Source organism: Camellia sinensis, chromosome 15 (assembly GCF_055761805.1).
Source record: "Camellia sinensis isolate YWXY chromosome 15, ASM5576180v1, whole genome shotgun sequence".
Taxonomy (NCBI): Eukaryota; Viridiplantae; Streptophyta; class Magnoliopsida; order Ericales; family Theaceae; genus Camellia; species Camellia sinensis.
The window spans coordinates 55094200-55113128 of record NC_138975.1 but is presented as its reverse complement, the minus strand read 5'-3'; the positions used below and the strand labels follow the sequence as shown (position 1 = coordinate 55113128).

Genomic DNA, 18929 nt, shown 5'->3' with positions numbered 1-18929 from the left:
CCTTCCACCTCTACCACCACGGGTTTGACCCCTTCCTGACATCCTAATTATAGAACAAGATAAACAATTTAGCACATAATTCCAAATGTGCCCACAACTTGCCTCCTGCGTTAGACTACAACAATTCCATACAATTCCTACCATACAAACAATTCAATTCACCCCATATAAGCACTTAATCACGTAAGCACATACGGATTATTCTTTTGTGATGAGATTCGTCCCACGAAAAATCAAGAATTCTCAATAGAACGAATATTGATCAAGTACCCTTCTAATAAGACCTCAAGGAATTTAATAGGCGCAAGTAACATCCCAAAAGTCCAATCCCATACCCATATAGTCACATAAGTATGTTATTACATAATCACGAAAAACAAAACATTTCCTAATCAGGCGAAATGAACCCACTGTGGTAAAACAACCACTTCCCGCGAGCCCCAAGTATTCAAACCCGGTAGCCCTGATACCAAGTTGTAAATAACCCAACACAAATTAGGTACATTAACCAACATCCATTAGGGAATAAAGCTAAATCTCCAACCTTTACATCATTAATCAATAAAGTTTGTACAAAAGTTCCACATGCGAATTATACATTCAACGATATGAAACTACATGAATCTATAACATGTAGAACATCAAATCCCAAAAATAATAAAATGTACTCATGAGCTTACAATTTCCAAGGCTTAAGCCCGGTTACACAAAAATTGTTTCACGAACCCATATATTTATAGCCCTTGGCTAGCAAAATAAATCACAACAAAAGAGAGTCATTTACTCTTCACAAAATGTGTCCACGCCCTCAACTCGGCGGGATCACCACATCTTTTCCTGCACCAAAATCCCATAGCGGTGAGCGTAAAGCCCAGTAGAGAAATCCTTAACAAAGTATATACATTTTGTACAAGCCTCATAAAAAGAAATACATACGCCATGCTATGCTTCTGACATGAAAATCACATTTTTGTCTTTTGAAAATCCTTTATGCTCAATGATATCTTGATGACTCAAAAGAAATGCAGAAATTATCAATTTAATTCAAGAGAGGCGGTAAATACAACTCAGATAATCCCTAGGTTGGTATCTGCAAGTAGGCATAACTAGCTTTACCAATACCCCACTTTACCGGTTGCTAACCGGAAGAGAAGTGGTACCTCCTCCGCGTGTGTTTTCAGTCTTTCACCCCAGACATTCAGGCCAACTTAACCAATTTCATCTACACCTCATATCCGGACTTACCAACGTATTTATCCCAAAACATTTCAGTAAAAAAAAATTATTATAAACTTCTTTTCTCAACGCAAGTTTCCAAACTCGAATCAAAATATGTGATAACCGATTGAATGGATAAGCAAAGCAACAAATACCAATGCAACAATATTTATTTCTCCCTGTTCAAAACACTTCAACAAGAATCCCATGAGAATCAAAATCCTCATTTCTCTTTTCCATGCTATTTCACAAATAACCACATATTCATCTAATTTTATCGATAAATAGCAATATTTCTTTATTTCCTACTTCGCTCAACATTATAGCCCTCACAAGACTACACCAACAATAAACAACAACTACAACATTCACAATTCTCATGCCCCATGAAAATCATCATTTAGTACATAAAAATAATAAAAGAGTTCTCATCCTTTACTCATTTTGGCCCACAAAATAACTTATTAACAATGTCAATCACAAACACCTCTACAACTTTTGAAAGCCCCAATTTCAAGGTTTTTCTCAACCACACCACACACACACACCAATCTTTTGAAAGAATTTCCTCAAAATCATTTCTCCCTAGCCAATGTAATTTAAAACCTTCAAGAAAATTATTTCATGGAAAATGAGGAGCAAAACCCCTCCCAAACTACCCACATTGTTGAGCCAATAATCAATACTCAATATTTATAAGAGAAATTCGAAAATCAACAATAAATCTTGCAAAATATATGTATGAATCAAAAGAAGTCCCTACCTCAAGTTTGATGGAGAGATTTGATGAAACCCTAGAATTGAAAGTTGTAAAAATTTGATCTTCACCGTACAAAGTGAAGTTCTTGCTTTGCTCTCCAAGATTTTGTGAAAAATGTGGATCAAAACTCAATGGATTTCAAGAAATCAAAGGTTCTTGGTGTTTAATGAGAGTTTTTAGAGAGAAGGAGGAGCAAAAGTGTTTTTAGAGTGAGAAGGGAGGGTTAAAAGTGACACACACTCAGCTAAAAGAGAAGAGGGGAAAAAAAAACAAAGTTCTCAGATCCAGCCCGTCCCGCACGTATGGCCCAAGGCCTCGCACGTGCGGCTCAGCCCCCAGACCAGAAAAATTCCAGCTTAAGTGTAAAACCCCACGAATTCAACGTCAAGCCTCTCGAAACAAGTGGAACTCAGAATTGAAGTTAAGAAAGACCAAAACTAAGAGATAGATTTCAAAAAGTGTTGAACCCGACACGCACAAAATAAAGTAGGACGGTTTATGTACCCAGTCATCACATTCATATTTCTTTCCTTTTTTTATTTTGTTGATGAAAATCAATAAATGATTTACAAAAACAAACGTCAACAAAGAAAGAAGAGTACAGAAAGTACCAAGTTTCATATTTCTTTCCTTGCATTCCATTTATATGCAATTTCTCCAATCAAGTTTTTCTTGTTTTCTTGGGTCCAGCTTGTCTCTAGTTAGAGATCACTGCTAGACCCATCCAGTCCGCACTGTGGGCTTATTTTTTAGCCCTATTTTGATAATTTGAACCGTTTACATTTTAGGACTCATCGAATATATCATCCATGTAAAAATCAAGTCAATCGGATATCGAAAATCACGTGTTTGAATCAACTTTATATGAACCGTTTATTTTTTTACTGTCTATTTTTTTGTTACAAAATTGATTCGAACACGTGGTTGTCATTATCCAATAGACTTGATTTTTTATATGGATGAAGTACTTGACGAATCCTAAAATATGAATGGTTCGGATTATCGAAACGGGGGGGGGGCAAAAGAGGCCTACGGTGTAGACTGGACGGGCCCAATCTTGATCTCCAACTTGAGACAAATTAGACCCTTTTTTTTTTTAGTCCAAAAACTTTTTGATCCAATAAAGTGTCAAATTATCACTAAAATGCATAATATTACTACAATATGTGTCATTTTTAAATCATAAATTCGTGTAACTTGTATAAAAAAATTATATAGCATTTATCACAAAAATGTATAACATGTATCACAAAAATACATTACAAACTGCATATGAAGCATGATACACACTAGAGGTATAATAATTAGAGGTGAGCAATAGATAAACCGATCCGCCCAAACCGACTGAACTGAATTGATCCGCCGCATTTTGGACGGATGCGTGATGACGAGCGGACGGTTACAGATTGATTTTTTTCAATCCGTTTAATTTTGGATGGATGGCAGATTTGAGGTTCCTTTGGCCACAACCGAACCGGAAAATCGTGAGCATCCTTAATAATTTGTAAGACTTTGTATTTTCATTTTGTTTAGATATTCTGTTTATATTTTCAATTAAAAAAAGTTTTAATATTCCGTTGAATATATTTTGTTGAAAAAGAGTTTTCAACTTGAATATATTTTTTGGTTTTTAAATCTAACTCCAAAAATAATAAATAAAAAAGATGATATATGCTGGTTAGTTTTTATTTTCAAAAACAGATATAGATATAACAATACAGAGGCATACAATCACTATTACTGCTCTGTTCATGGTTTTGGAGGTTTGAATTATTTTCATATTTTAAGAACCACAAACTTTAAAAATTTATGTGGATGAGGCATGCTGTGATTGTAATATGTGGATGAGACATGCAGTAATTGTAATATTCTAAAGTTTCAAACTTTCTTTTTTTGGATGAGGCATGCGGTGATTGTAATACTTTTTAAAGTTATTGATTGTAATATATATATATATATATATATATATTTTAAGGAAGTGCACAAATTGAATTATGTTGAAAATTTATAAAATTTTAAACCGTCAAATCGATTCGCATCCATCTGTCAATCCGCTCAATCCATATCTGCCGAATTGGCAGATGGATGCGGTTTCATTTTCTCCAATCCACCAATCTGGCAGATTGGAGGTTTCATGGCCTCAACCGACCTACACCCACCCCTACCAGGGCCCGGGCTTAGGCCGACCTGTGGGTTGGAAAGTGGGGCCTAGGCCTAGGCCCACTCAGAATAGGGCCTAAGGCCAAGCCTAGGCTGGCATCTCTTTTTTCGAAAAATGAACGATAAATATATTATGTATATAGATTATTTATCAGGGATAAAAAATAAAAGAAAAATTATATTAGAGTATTTTAGTTAAGATTAATGAGATGTTTGGTTATGTTTCATATGTGGTAGTATTTAAATTTAATTATGTATGACTTATATTTTTTTGGTTATGAACTTATAACTAACAAAGTATAAAATTATGTAATTTTCTTCTTTTGAAATGAATAATTTTATATATATCAAAATGAAACTTTTAAATATTAAAATTATTAAATTAATTATATAACATTTAATGAATGAATCATTTTTGTTTCAAAATGAAATAAAATATTACAAAAATTTATATCATTAAATAAAACAGATTATTGATAATAGTAGAACAATTGCATCCCAATAGGTCAATTACATCCCAACTAGGTTGGCACGTACTAGCCTACCAATCATTTGCATTATACTCCACCTCAATAATCTAATACAAAAAAAAAAATAGTAAAAAATAAATTGTTGATCAATCATCGGAGGAGACAAACAATTTAGTCGCGTTGTCTGAGGATATGTTATCCAAATCATTTTGAATTCTCTCATTTTCACTATAATTTTGTCTTCTCGTAAATGCATGCATATGATCTCTGGATATCACCAGTGCCTCAACTATTTAGGGTGAAAGCCTATTGCTCAGCACCCTTCCACTTGTACTAAAAGTTGTTTCTGAAGCAACTGTAGAAATAGAAATGGTTAGTATATCACAGGCCATCTGTGAAACCACAAGCCATATAATTTCATTGTTTCCACCAATCCAAAATTTCAAAATCATCAAAATCATTAACTGATGGGTTTTCCAAATAACGTTGTAATTCAAAAACACTTACACTTATATGTTGAGATATTCTTCTAATTTTTTTTGCTAAAAAAATACTTAATCTTTCACCTCGAGAAGAGACTACTAGTGTAGTTTGTGTAGGTATATTTGCAGATGCAACTACCTTGTATTATTCAAATAATGTTTGCATGTTTGCATAATAGGGGCAAAGTGTTTTCGATCAGCGAAAATACGTTCTAAAAATTCTTGTAAACCAATTTCTTTATACCTGGGGTCAATTATTATGGCTAAACCTAAAAGATGAGGCAATGGATCAAAATATTTATCGAATTCATTTAAATAATTATGGTTACATAATATTCATTACCCATATATTTTACGAAAACTTTAATTATTTCTACTAACATATGTAAAACAAATAATGAAGTAGGAATACATATATAAGAAAATAATTTTGTTGAAATATCAACAACTTTTAAAAAATCTTTATATAAGGTTACTTGATGCCAATTAAGTTATGTGGAAGTCAGTATTCCTCCTATTGTTGTTGCTACAAAAAATAAATCTGTTATTTTTCTTTGTTTATAAGCTCATTTTAACATATTATACGTTGAATTCCACCTATTATCTATATATAAAATTAATTGTTTTAAAATGGCATACCTTCTCGTTGACAAAGTTTTCTATATTTCAAAATTCGATTAGCAGAAGACATAATAGTAACAACTGTATTTTTTATTATAAGTACAAAAGTCTCATATACATACATAGCTTCTTTAACAATCAAGTTCAAAATATAGACACAACAACGAACATGAAATAAATCACCATTAAAAAGTAATTCTAAAGTTGATTTTAATGGGTTACAGTCTAATTGTAATATGTTGCATTATCTAAACTAATAGTAAATATTTTATTTTGCAAAACCCACTCATATAATACATTTCTTATTTCTACGCCAAACGAATGACCAGTGTATGGAAATTCAACTAACCTAAATGAAATAATTCTTTTATTTTATTTTCAATCATTATCAATAAAATGTGCAGCAATACATTGATATTCTAAACCATTATTTGACCACAGATCAGATGTTAAACAAACTCTTCCATTCAATTTTTAAATATGTCAAATAATTCACTTTTAATATCCTCAAATTTCTTTAAAACCTTATTTCTAATAGTATTTTTGAAAAACTTTGATATTGTGATACAAAACTTTCGTGAATCATTTAGATAAAATCGAGACGTTCACTAATTGTAAAAGGTTGTTCTTTTTTAATAATAAAATCAATTTATAGAATTTTATGCATGTATAAAATCATATGAAATTGTTTGCAAATGACCAGTTGATGAAGTCCCTAATTGTATTTGACTTTTAATATCAGGTTGTTGACTTTGTAAATGTCTGTTAGCATATCTTTTGATGACTAGTACCCTCTGCAAATGCACCACTAGGTAAATGTGCACAATATTTATATTTTGCTTTAAATGTAATTATACCATCAGGCTCATTTATAGATATTTTTTCAAAATGTTCCCAAACCCCACTAGTTGTGCCGCTAGATGATGATCCAACTATTGGAAGAACGACATTAGAAAAAGAATCAACAGATTCATATTGTGTAGTATATGCATCAATATCGACATAAACATTAGGAATATTAAGATACATAATAATGTAAATAAAATAATACATAAGAACTAACAATTAATTTAAATAATGAATAGCAATAATGAGTAAACAATAACAATTAATATATGTTTAAAAATAATTAATGTAAAAAAATAAGTAGCTAATAAATTTAATTAAACTAATTAATATTATCGACTAGCGAATACAATACAAAAATTAGCTTCTTCTTATAAAAGTTTCTTCTTGCACAATTGCAATTGTCGCACTTAGGGATGAGACTTCAAAATTAATTGAGAGTTGAGTGAGATTGAGAGTTTGAGAGAGAGAATTGTTTGTGAGATTTATTTTGGAATAGGGGGGATATTTATAGGAGTTTGGAAGATTAAGGTCAATTTGTAAATTTACAATAAAAAATAAAAAAAATGGGGTCGTGTTAAATGATTATGTGACCGTTAAATTATTATTATTATTTTACTTTTAGGCGCCTGTAGACATTTAGATTTTATTTTTATTTTTTTTTTTTATTTTTTTTTTTTTAGGTATTCGTGGAATCATTGCCATTGCCATGGCATGAGGTAAGGCAGGCAGCGCAAGCATAAGTTTCTAAGCAATGAAATATATATATGTGTGTGTTTTACCATTACGAGTTGCATATTTTTTTTATTTTATTTTTTTTGAAATTTGACTATTGGCAGGCAATTCTTACCAGAGATAGAGAGGCAAGTAGGGTGAGTCAGGTCAAGTCACCCGCGAAGAAAAAAAAATGTTGGGCCGAACCGAGCTAACAGGTTGGGTCGAGCTTCAAAATGATGGCACAAACCCAGACCTAGGGTCTCAAGCTGAGCTCAGGTCAGACCCAGGCCTAATCGGGTCAAACTGGGATGAGCCCACCTCAAGTTGCAGATGGATTTTGAACCGCTCACGGGTCTCGGACCATTTTTACATCCCTAATACGCACGTTTTAGGAGTGTGTACAAAAGGATTTCTTTAAATAAATTAATCTTTTTTACTAATTTATTATTATTTTATTGAATCGCATTTGAAATACTATAAAACTTTTTATTATTTTACAAGAAATTGACTAGAGGGTAATTTTATGGAACACCACCTATTTGGTTATAATTTTTGTGATTTTTATTTATGATTAATTGTGATATTAGTTATGACTCATTATAATATTAGTTATATTATTATTTTCATTATGATCCAAGAACGTTTTGGTTATACCTTATATAGTGTTTGGTTATAATTTTTTTTTTTTTCCTTAGTTATAAACTCTAATAGCATTGATTTATGACATATGTAACAATCAAATTCACAAATATTATAACTTGCATATGTACCATCGAATTACCCATAAATGTGTTAAGCATAAGGCTGAAGATGAGGCTCAAGATGACTCAGCTCTTCACTCATCATCTCAGCTGCACCAAAGCTCCTCAGCTGCAACAACTTATACTTGATACAAGACAGAGCAGCCGCATGAGTTGCAGTGCAGCTCAGCTAGAGGTTGCAAGTTGTTAGTTTAGTAGTTAGTTTGTTAAAACTAGAGTTAGATTGTAGTTATGGTTAGGTTAGGAGGTTAGGAGTTGTAGTTAAGAGATAGCTTATCTCTATAAATATATGTTCTGTAATTCTATCTGTGTGTTGAATAAGAAGATCAAATTTTCTTTATGGTATCCGAGCTCTAAGCTCTTGCGAGCAGAGATCCTTGGAGATATTTAAAGATATTTCTATGGCTTCTTTAAACCCTACACATTCAAGTTCTTCTTTATCTGCAAATCTTACACTCTTAATTTCAAACCTGAATGCTTTTGTGCCTACGAAGCTTGATTCAACCAATTATATTGTCTGGAAGAGTCAGATTCATAACATCTTGAAAGCTACGAAGCTTCTTGGATTTCTTGATGGTACTATAGTATGTCCATCTTTTGTTATGCTTAATTCGAACAATCAAGAAATTCTGAATCCAGATTACACATAGTGGATCACCATTGATTCACATCTGCTGAGTTGCATCACTGCTACATTGTCTTCATCTCTCTACACATCTGTCATTCATTGTCAGACTAGCAATGAAGTCTGGTCTGTTCTTGCCAAAAGGTTTACATCTCTTTCGAGATCTCACATTCATCAGTTGAAAAATAAACTAAGTCGTATTGTTAAAAAAGATTCAACAATGGAAGACTACTTGAGTCAATTCAAATCCATTTCAGATCAACTTGCTCTGGCTTCAGCACCAGTTGAAGATGAGGATATGGTTCTCTTAGTTCTTAATGGTTTGCCAGATGAATATAATGCTTTCAAGACCACCATTAGAGCTCGGTCTGATCCTATTTCCATGGAAGATTTGTCTTCCTTGCTGTGTTCAGAGTCTATTCACGTTGAGTCTTCACTAAAACAAACTCATACTTCTGACATTCCATTTGCCTATTCTGCAACCAAAGGAAACTATAAATGAGGTAACAAAGGAGGTCATAGAGGTTCTTTTAGAGGCAAAGGTTATTCTTTTAGAGGTTCAGATTTTTTCAGAGGTTCAGAAAGTGGTTCCAGAGGTTCAGAGAGTGGTGGTAGGTTTCGAGGCAGTTCACAGCATGGTAGTTCTCTAAGAGGCAGTGGTCAATCTCACAGAGGTAGGTCCAACTTTAATCCTAATGCCTTGGTTTGTCAGATCTGTGGAAAGCTAAATCATACTGCCCTAGACTGCTAGTACAGAATGGACTCCTCTTTTCAAAATAGTCCACAGCAATCCTCCTTCACTCAAAACAATCCAACAGCCTATGCTGCTTCTGCCTCACCTTCATCTGTAGCCTCCACACCTTCATCCTCTTCAAACTGGTTTCTTGACTCTAGTGCAACCAGTCATATAACTAATGAGCTCACTAATTTCTCCTCTTATCATCCCTATTCTGGACAAGATCAAGTTGATGTTGGTGATGGCTCCACTTTGCCTATCACTCACACTGGTAATGGTCTCCTTCCCACAACTACACTTCCTTTTCAACTTCACAATCTTCTTCATGTTCCTTCTATCTCTTCAAACTTACTTTTCATTCATCAATTAACTAAAGACAACAACTGTACTGTTACTTTCGATGCCCATTCTTTTCTGATTCAGGACAAGGCTACTTAGAAAGTGCTACATAGAGGACCTTATGCTCATGGCCTCTATCCTCTTTCTTCATCCTCTTTTGTATCTTCTTCTTCACCAGCTTGCTTCTCCTGTACAAAGCAGTTTGCTGCTCCCAACTAGCATTTACGACTAGGACATCCTTCTTCTCAAAAATTTCAGCATGTCTTGGCACATAATAGATTCATGCATTCATCTTCTGTACATAATTCAAATAATAACTCTGCATTGTGTGAACATTGCTGTGTAGCTAAAAGTCATAGGTTACCTTTTTGCTTGTCTAACTCAACTGTGAACAAGCCCTTAGCCCTTATTCACACAGATGTTTGGGGTCCCTTTTCAGCCTCTTATTCTGGTTATAAATACCATGTCCTATTCATTGATGATTTTAGCAAGTTCACTTGGATTTTTCCTCTTCATTATAAAAGTGAAGTTTTTTCAAAATTTCTGGAATTTAAAGCCTTTGTTGAAACACAATTTACTACTCATCTTAAAGTTTTAAGAAGTGATAATGGGAGAGAATATCTTAGTCTTCCTTTTCAAAACTTTCTTAACCAAAAAGGTATTGTTCATCAGTTAACATGCCTGCATACACCTGCTCAAAATGGTGTAGCCGAAAGAAAACACAAACATTTAATTGAAACTAATATCACTCTCATGCATCATTCTTCCATGCCATTGATTTACTAGTTTGATGCTCTTGCTACTGCAATCTTCTTGATCAATAGATTACCTACTCTTAAACTGCAAAATCATACACCATTTGAAGTTCTTTTTCATCACAAACCAGATTATCAGTTCTTAAGAGGTTTTGGTTATAGGTGTTATCCTTGGTTAAAGCCTTATTCTTCTCATAAGCTCCAACCAAAATCCATTCCCTGTATATTTCTTGGTTATCAACCATCTACTAAGGGCTATAGGTGTCTTGACCCTTTTACTCAGAAGATCTATGTGTCTAGACATGTTGTGTTTGATGAATCTCTCCTTCCTTTTCAACAAGATTCATCTAGCTTAGCTTCATCTATCTCTTTTTCTATCCCTACTCTTCCTACTTTAGTTAATTTTTTCTGGACACTAATTCCTCCTACCTCTGCAGCAGCACCTCCTCTGTCTGTAGCAATTTCTCCTACATCTGCAGCAGCACCTACTCTGTCTGCATCACTTACTCCTCCATCTGTAGCAGTACCTCCTCTGTCTGCAGCAATTCCTCCTACCTCTACAGCAGCTCCTTCTCTGTTTGCAGCAACTTCTCCTTCATCTGTAGCAACTCCATCTCTTTTGTCTGCTCCTGCTTCTTCTCAAGTGCCTATTTCTTCTCTCTATATTGATCTTCCTTCAATCCCTTCTTCTCATAATCATCCTATGATCACTAGGTCCAAGAGTAAGAATCACTGTCATGTTGCTTCTTCTTCTTCCCTTTGTCTTCTTGTTTCTGCAGCATCTTCAGATTCCAATGAGCCACAAACTTATCAAGCAGCTGCTCAGTCTCCAGCCTGGCAAGCTGCTATGTTAGATGAATATCAGGCTTTTCAGAGACAAGGCACTTGGTCTTTAGCCACTCTTCCTCCTGATAAACAAGCTATTGGCTGCAAGTGGGTTTTTAGGCTCAAGAAAAACTCAGATGGTTCTATTGCAAGACACAAAGCCAGACTAGTTGCTAAAGGCTTTCTTCAAACTGAAGGTGTAGATTATCATGAAACATTTAGTCCTGTAGCTAAACAACCCACCGTCAGAGTTCTCTTATGTTTAGCACTTCATTTTCATTGGCCTATTAAGCAACTTGACATTTCAAATGCCTTTCTTCATGGCATTCTTGAAGAAGAAGTTTATATGCATCAACCTCAAGGTTTTATTGATGCTAATCATCCCTCACTTGTCTGCAAATTGCACAAGGCCCTCTATGGCTTAAAACAAGCTCCTCGAGCTTGGTTCTCCACTTTCTCTTCCTTTCTTCTTTCTCATGATTTTGTTCCTAGTCATTGTGACTCTTCTTTGTTTGTCAAGCACACCTCTACTTCTATTACTATTCTACTTGTTTATGCAGATGATATCCTCCTCACTAGGAGTGATCCTCTCTATATCTCTACTCTTGTTCAACATATGCACTCAGCTTTTTCCATGAAAGAGTTGGGTTTGCTCAACTATTTTATTGGTATCTCTGTTACTTCTTCTCCTTCAGGTTATATTTTATCTTAGCTAAAATATGCTTCTGAAATCCTTGCAAAAGCAGGCATGAGTGATTGTAAACCATATTCTTCTCCCATGGCTACTAAGGTAGTTCTTCCAGAGATGGACTCCTCCTTTTCTCAGCCTAGTCTTTATAGAAGCCTAGTGGGTGCTCTATAATATCTTACCCTTACAAGACCTGATCTCAGCTTTACAGTTAACTATCTGTGTCAATTTTTACAAAATCCTTTGAATAGCCATTTTGCTGTTGTTAAACGGCTCCTCAGATATCTCAAGGGTACCTTGAGTCATGGCTTGCATTTTACCTCTGGCCCTCTTGTTCTCAATGCTTTTTTAGACTCTGATTGGGCTGGCAGTGCTCTTGATAGACGATTCACCACAGGTTACTGTGTGTTTCTTGGTCTCAACCTCATCTCTTGGTGTGCTAAGAAGCAACCAACAGTTTCCAAATCTTCCTCTGAGGTAGAATATCGTGCTTTAGCTCAAGTTTCTACTGAGTTGAGCTGGATTGGCATGCTTCTTGCTGAACTTCATGTCTCTGTAGATGTTCCTACTTTATGGTGTGATAACTTGTCTGCCATTGCCTTGGCTCACAATCCAGTCTTTCATGCTAGAACTAAACATATTGAAGTAGATCATTATTTTGTTCGTGAGAGAGTTGCTACCAAGAAACTTGCTATTTGTCACATTGCTTCTACTGACCAAATTGCAGATGTTCTTACTAAGCCTCTCTCAGTTTCCAGATTTCAATATCTTCAGGGCAAACTTTAGGTCATTCCCACTTTCCTCAGTTTGCGGGGGACTGTTAAGCATAAGGCTCAAGATGAGGCTCAAGATGACTCAGCTCTTCACTCATCTTCTCAGCTGCACCAAAGCTCCTCAGCTACAACAGCTTATACTTGATACAAGACAGAGCAGCCGCATGAGTTGCAGTGCAGCTCAGCTAGAGGTTGGGAGTTGTTAGTTTGATAGTTAGTTTGTTAGAACTGGAGTTAGATTGTAGTTATGGTTAGGTTAGGAGGTTAGGAGTTGTAGTTAAGAGATAGCTTATCTCTATAAATATATGTTCTGTAATTCTATCTGTGTGTTGAATAAGAAGATCAAATTCTCTTTAAAATGCATATGCTATAGTACAATAGTTGAAATAAATGTTCTCATCCCTAACTTTTTCACCTTTTTTGAATCAATTATTTTACTTAATTTTACAATTCTTTCCCATCAGTGTAGGACTTATAAAAGTATGAGATCCACCTCATGAGAAGATTGTAACTGGTTATTAATTTTTGTGTTCCTAAACTATTATAAATAAGGTTAGAGATTTTAAAAAATTATTAGAAGTCTTTAACAATACTCACATGGGTATAGTCTCCAACCTCATGTGAAAATTATGTAAAAATTTGAATTATTTTTTTTTTTTTTTTTGGGAGTCTCTAAGATTTTTAAACTTTTATTTTAGATTGCCACGTCAGCAGGGAAGACAGGATGATGATGATGATGATGATGATGATGTGGAAGGGTCAATGAATGTTGGCCACTCATGAGCCGTTAGTTATCCTTTTTAGATTCTTCCACTGTGAATTACTATTTCCAAGGCAACAACACTCGTACCCTTTCTACCAAATGCTACCTTGGCAATATCAATTTAATTTCGGCCTTTTCCAACCTAACATAACACGAGAGTCTTCAATGTATCCTTAACCATTGAAAAGTTGAGCTGGTTTGTTTAATAAATAAAGTGATATTTTTGGGTAGATCAAGTACTTTGGGGTGTTCTTCAAAGTTCAATTCAATGGCCTCTATCTCAGCTTTGACTGCTTGTGTTAGGTTGGAACCAGCAGCTTCAATAGTGAAGCAGTCCATCTCCATCAGCAGGACCAACCACCTCCAGGTCAAAACTTCACTCTTCCTTCTCCTTCATTCTTCTATTCTCTCCCCACATGTATAGATATTAAATTTCATATTATTTGTGCATATTGTCAAAATTGAAGCCTGAACACTAAGATGATATTTGTTTGGATAGACTGAATTAGATAACAACATTAAGATTTTGGGATTATGTATCATATTTTATGTTTGGATTGACCTAGAATTATGAGAATGAGGGACTAACAAACCTATCAATTGAGCAATTTAATTAATTAGTCTTAAATCTCTCTTTAATTTTCATCTTGCATCTCAGTCCTACTCTTAGGATTCAATAGTCCCTCATACATAGATATTATGTTCGTATATACTATTAGTCTGAACCCTAATTTTCTTAGTTAAATATCATATTATACATTTTATTGAATTATTAATCAAATTTTAAAATCATGTCCCAAACAAACATGTGAATGAAATGCATATTTTATTAGATCTACATGTAGTATGTCTACTTTGGAATGTTAGTACTTTCATACCCACACAAACAAGGGAGAAAATGGGGGCAAGACTAGGAAATTCCATCTTTTTAGAGGCTTGAGATAAAAAATTAAAATGAAGACTTTTGATGTTTAAACGGTAATTATAATTTTATTTTCATCTAAAATTAAATTTTATTATTTTTTAATGCAAAATTTCTAATCAGTTTTAACTAATAAATTTTTTAATTGATAAAAATGGTTAATCCATTTTGTTTGGTAGAATGTTATCATATTTGGCAAGCAATGCATGCATTAAAAAATCTAATTATCTCTTTGGTAACCATTCCGTTTTCTGTTTTTAGTTTATATTTACAAAAATTTTAAAAACTGCCATAAAACTTGTTTGATAATTTTTTTGGTTTATAAATGGTTATCTCAGTTTATAAATTTGAGGAAAAAACGCAAACTCAAAAAATGAGTTTACGTTTTCAGTTTTCAATTTTTTTTCTCAAATAATTTTTTTTTCAATTAATTTTTTTTTCATTTAATTCTTTTTTCAATTATTTTTTTAATTAATTTTTTTCATTTTTTTTCAATTAATTTTTTTTTTCAAATATTTTTTTTCAATTAATTTTTTTGATTAATTTTTTTCAATTATAATGTGTGTGATCCCATTGTCATAAATAATAAAAATAAATATAAATATTTTAGGCCTGAACAAATATATTTTTTAGTTTATGTTTTTAAAAAATTTAACCAAACGCGTTTGTAATTTATGGTTTTTCTAAAAATAAACAAAAATCAGTATATAAAATTTTTGTAAACATAAATCAAAAACGTAAACGTTACCAAACACTATCTTAATAGTCCAATTCCGTGTGTCTTCCTTTTCTCTTTGTTTAATTTTAAAATACAAAAATTATTTTAATTCAAAAAAATTAAATTGGGAAAATGTCATGTCAGTGGAATTTAAATATATATATATATATATATATGTATATTATAAATTAATGATAAACTTTATAAATATTAATAATAAAAGTAATAAACCTTTCCACCTATATGTAATTATTTTTAAAAAATAACACTGCAGTGTAATTTTCCCAATTGAATTTGCATCATCAATATGATAAACATGTTTCCTAAAATTAGGGTTACTTTTTCAAACATTATTGTTAATGATTTTAATTTTTTTATAACTAAAAAAGAATAAAGAGATAATTAAAGCTGTCAGATTCTTGAATTTGCAGTACATTATTTATAGAAGCGTGCTATAAAAAATGCACAACCATTTTAAAAGCTTTATTAACCAAACTCTTATGTTGTATTTTGGTTCATTCAACCACACAATTTATGTAATAACAAAATAATTCATTTCAAATGTGCCATATTTATGTTTAGCTAAAATACTAGAGTCTAAGTATAAATGTGCCACAAAAACTAACCAAATCAACAATTATGGTTTGTTTGTGATGCTTAAAATGTCCAGGCAACTGGAAGAAATTCATGTTTAAACACGAAGACAAAGCTAGTTTCTGTGGGCTTCTCAAGGACTAGTTTCACTTCACTGAAAACCTCTCGCTTCTGCGTTTCTTGCGCGGTAGTTTCAGCTTCTCCCTCTCTATCTTTAGCTTAAACACGAATTATTATTTTTTTCTGCGAAGTTTGGCAAACATGTCTAGTGAGAAATTACATGAAGTGCATAAATTGACAGGCAAAGCCCGAGACAGTGGAGAAAGTATGTGAAATTGTGAGGAAACAATTGGCATTGCCACCCGAATCTGAGCTCACCCCTGACACCAAATTTGCTGCACTTGGTGCCGATTCCCTTGACACTGTGAGCTTATCCCCTCATACTCTAAATTTTTTCTTTTAAATTAATTTAATTTTTTTTCATTTAATTTATGTAATTACAAAAAGTTGTGTATATATGTTTATGTGGATGAGAACAGGTGGAGATTGTAATGGGACTGGAGGAAGAGTTTGACATTAGTGTGGAAGAGGAGAGTTCTGAGAACATTACCACTGTCCAAGAAGCAGCTGACCTCATTGAGAAACTTGTTCAAAAGAAATCTGAAGCTTAGAAAATAAGCGGTAGTACTGGTTGAGATAAAAAATGATATGCACTCGAGAAAAATATTTAAAAAAGTGCACAGAATTTAACGTATGGCTTAAATTTACACTTGGTGTAGTATGCCTCACATATAGAATAAATCTAATCCGTGTATTTCAAATTCTGAGCACTTTTCTACCTATTTTTTTTTAGTACATAGAATTTTTGGTCTCAGATGGCCAAAACGTGACGCAAGTGAAATTTTTTAAGTATGTCTGAGGTAGGATCGTTTGGTAAAGCTAGCTCTGGTTTTTTTTTTTTTCCTTCATTTTTTTCTCTGCCTTTATTCATATTTGTTAGAAAAAAAAAAAAAAAAAACATGAAGGTATTGGAATTAATGAGATCCAATTTTCTTTTTATTTTGTTTCTTTTGGGTATTACTCTTTTGTAATGTGTTAGTATTGCTTTTCCAAACCCTTTGCCACAGATGATTTGCTAGTGCTTTTTCTAATATTTATTGCACTAGCAAAAGTTCTGTTTGGATGAAGTAATGCTCTATTATTATTTTCTTATTTGTGGTTCTGGCTTGTTGCTAATCCCCATTGGAATATTTTGCATTTCTCAGTGTCTTTGGATTGACAGTTCTACAATGAAAGGGCACAATAGTTATCAAGGTGGACCTCTAACCTTCTTTTTTGGTAAGGTTAAGTTTTATTCAAGAACCAAAGAAAACAATCAATATTTTCACTCTTTTGATTCAAGTTTCCAAGTTTCATTTTTAGCATTTAGAATACAAGGATTAAAATGAAAGGCCCAAAAATAAAATCTGTGATTTCAAAATTTTTTGAGAGGGTTATGCTCGTTTTTCCACTGGCTCGCTTACAGTACTGCTTGTTATGCACGAGTATGGGTTCAACTACTATTTTCACTCTTTTTCTTTCTTCTCTTTTTTTGTGGCTTCTAAGCTACATTTTTAGCATTTAAAGTCCAATTGCAGTAATCAGGGACCTTGACCCAACTTTAAACAACTTTTTTTAACAACCAAGTACCAATTTTAACAACTTAAAAATCATGGAACTTAACTTCTAAGTAAAATTTCAATTTTTAATATGGAATTTAGCAACCAGTGTTACTTTTTTATGGCTTCTACATGACAGGTGATGATTCTATATCATGAGAAATCATTTCAGCAGATTAAACAAAATTTCCAGAAAATAATTTCTGGGATTTTAATTTTTTAATTCCAATTTCAGTATCTAATAATAACTTTGGCTCAGCTATAAACCACAAATTCAGCAGTAAAAGAAAAGAGGTTGTTGCAGCTTCTAAAAGTATCAAGTACAGCAGTTAACTCATGAGCTTGTAGTTTCTAATTAGTATTTCAACATTTTTTATATAGTAACTAATTGACCACATTAGTTCGGAATTTAAATGTAAAAACTTCAGTACTGAGATTTCTATTTTTTTTAACATCAAAAGAAAATTTCTTATTTTAAGTATTTAACTGAATAACAAAGGAACCAAAGCAAGTATTCAAAGAAAATAAGCCATATCAATAAAATCCTACTTGCTCAATTCTCAATGGAAGTCATGAGGAACAAACAAAAACTTGAAACTGCCCAACAGCACTCTTTCTACTCGATTGGCCAGATCTCTTGCATATAATTAAGAGATTAATGGTTCGAATTCAGATTTTTTTCTCCCACTTTGATAGTTTCTTTATATTAATTATATATTATATTTTACTTTTAAAGTAATATCATATGTAAATTAAATAAATAAACAAACAAATAAATAAAAACTCTTTCCAAGTTCATATGAAGCTGAAACATTTAACTATTCCTCTTGTCTTAGGAAGAAAATTATTGGGGGAATTTCAGATTAGTGCAAAATTTGGCAAATAATTGTTTTAAAATATTAAACTCAAAATTAATTGACAATGAGTGAAAAGGCTTGTGGAGGTGATTGAGAGGTTAGATTGAGAAATGGACCATTTTTACCACATGATGTAAGAGGCCACCCAAGACCATGTTAAAGTATCCAATTCAAAATCAATTGGTAACGAATGGAGAGACTCTTGCATTATATTAACCAAGCTTGAGTGGCTTAGATTGGCAATGTGGGTTTAAATCGAATGATTGTGATGTTCGATTGAGAGAAGACCATTTGTACATGACGTAAGAAACCACTCAAGACCCAACTTTGATACCATGTTAAAACATCCAACTCACCCAAGCTTAGTTAATATAATGTAAGGACATCTCTACTCTTGGCCAAGTGGTTTTGTGTCTGATATTTCAACAAATTATAAATTAATGATGGGAAATTCTAACACACACCCTTGAAAGGGGTGTACCACCCATAGTCATGCCATTTTTTTATTAGTTATGATTAAATTTTTTTTCTTTAATTATGACATTATTTTAGTTATCTCTCATGTTGTGTTTGGTTATGACATTTTTTTTTTTAGTTATGACTCAGAAAATATGAAGTTATAACATTTTTTTTCTTTAATT

The 18929-nt window shown here is 32.9% G+C and overlaps 1 protein-coding gene across 1 annotated transcript; it reads left to right on the top strand.

The window, feature by feature from the left end:
* The first annotated feature begins 13607 nt into the window (after nt 1–13607).
* Nucleotides 13608–16985, top strand: LOC114297672 (acyl carrier protein 1, chloroplastic). Its single transcript, XM_028242133.2, has 4 exons — nt 13608–13906; nt 15850–15960; nt 16075–16197; nt 16313–16985. The coding sequence occupies exons 1-4, from the start codon at nt 13808–13810 to the stop codon at nt 16442–16444; spliced, it is 465 nt and encodes a 154-aa protein (XP_028097934.2). The 5' UTR covers nt 13608–13807; the 3' UTR covers nt 16445–16985.
* The last annotated feature ends 1944 nt before the right edge of the window (nt 16986–18929 follow it).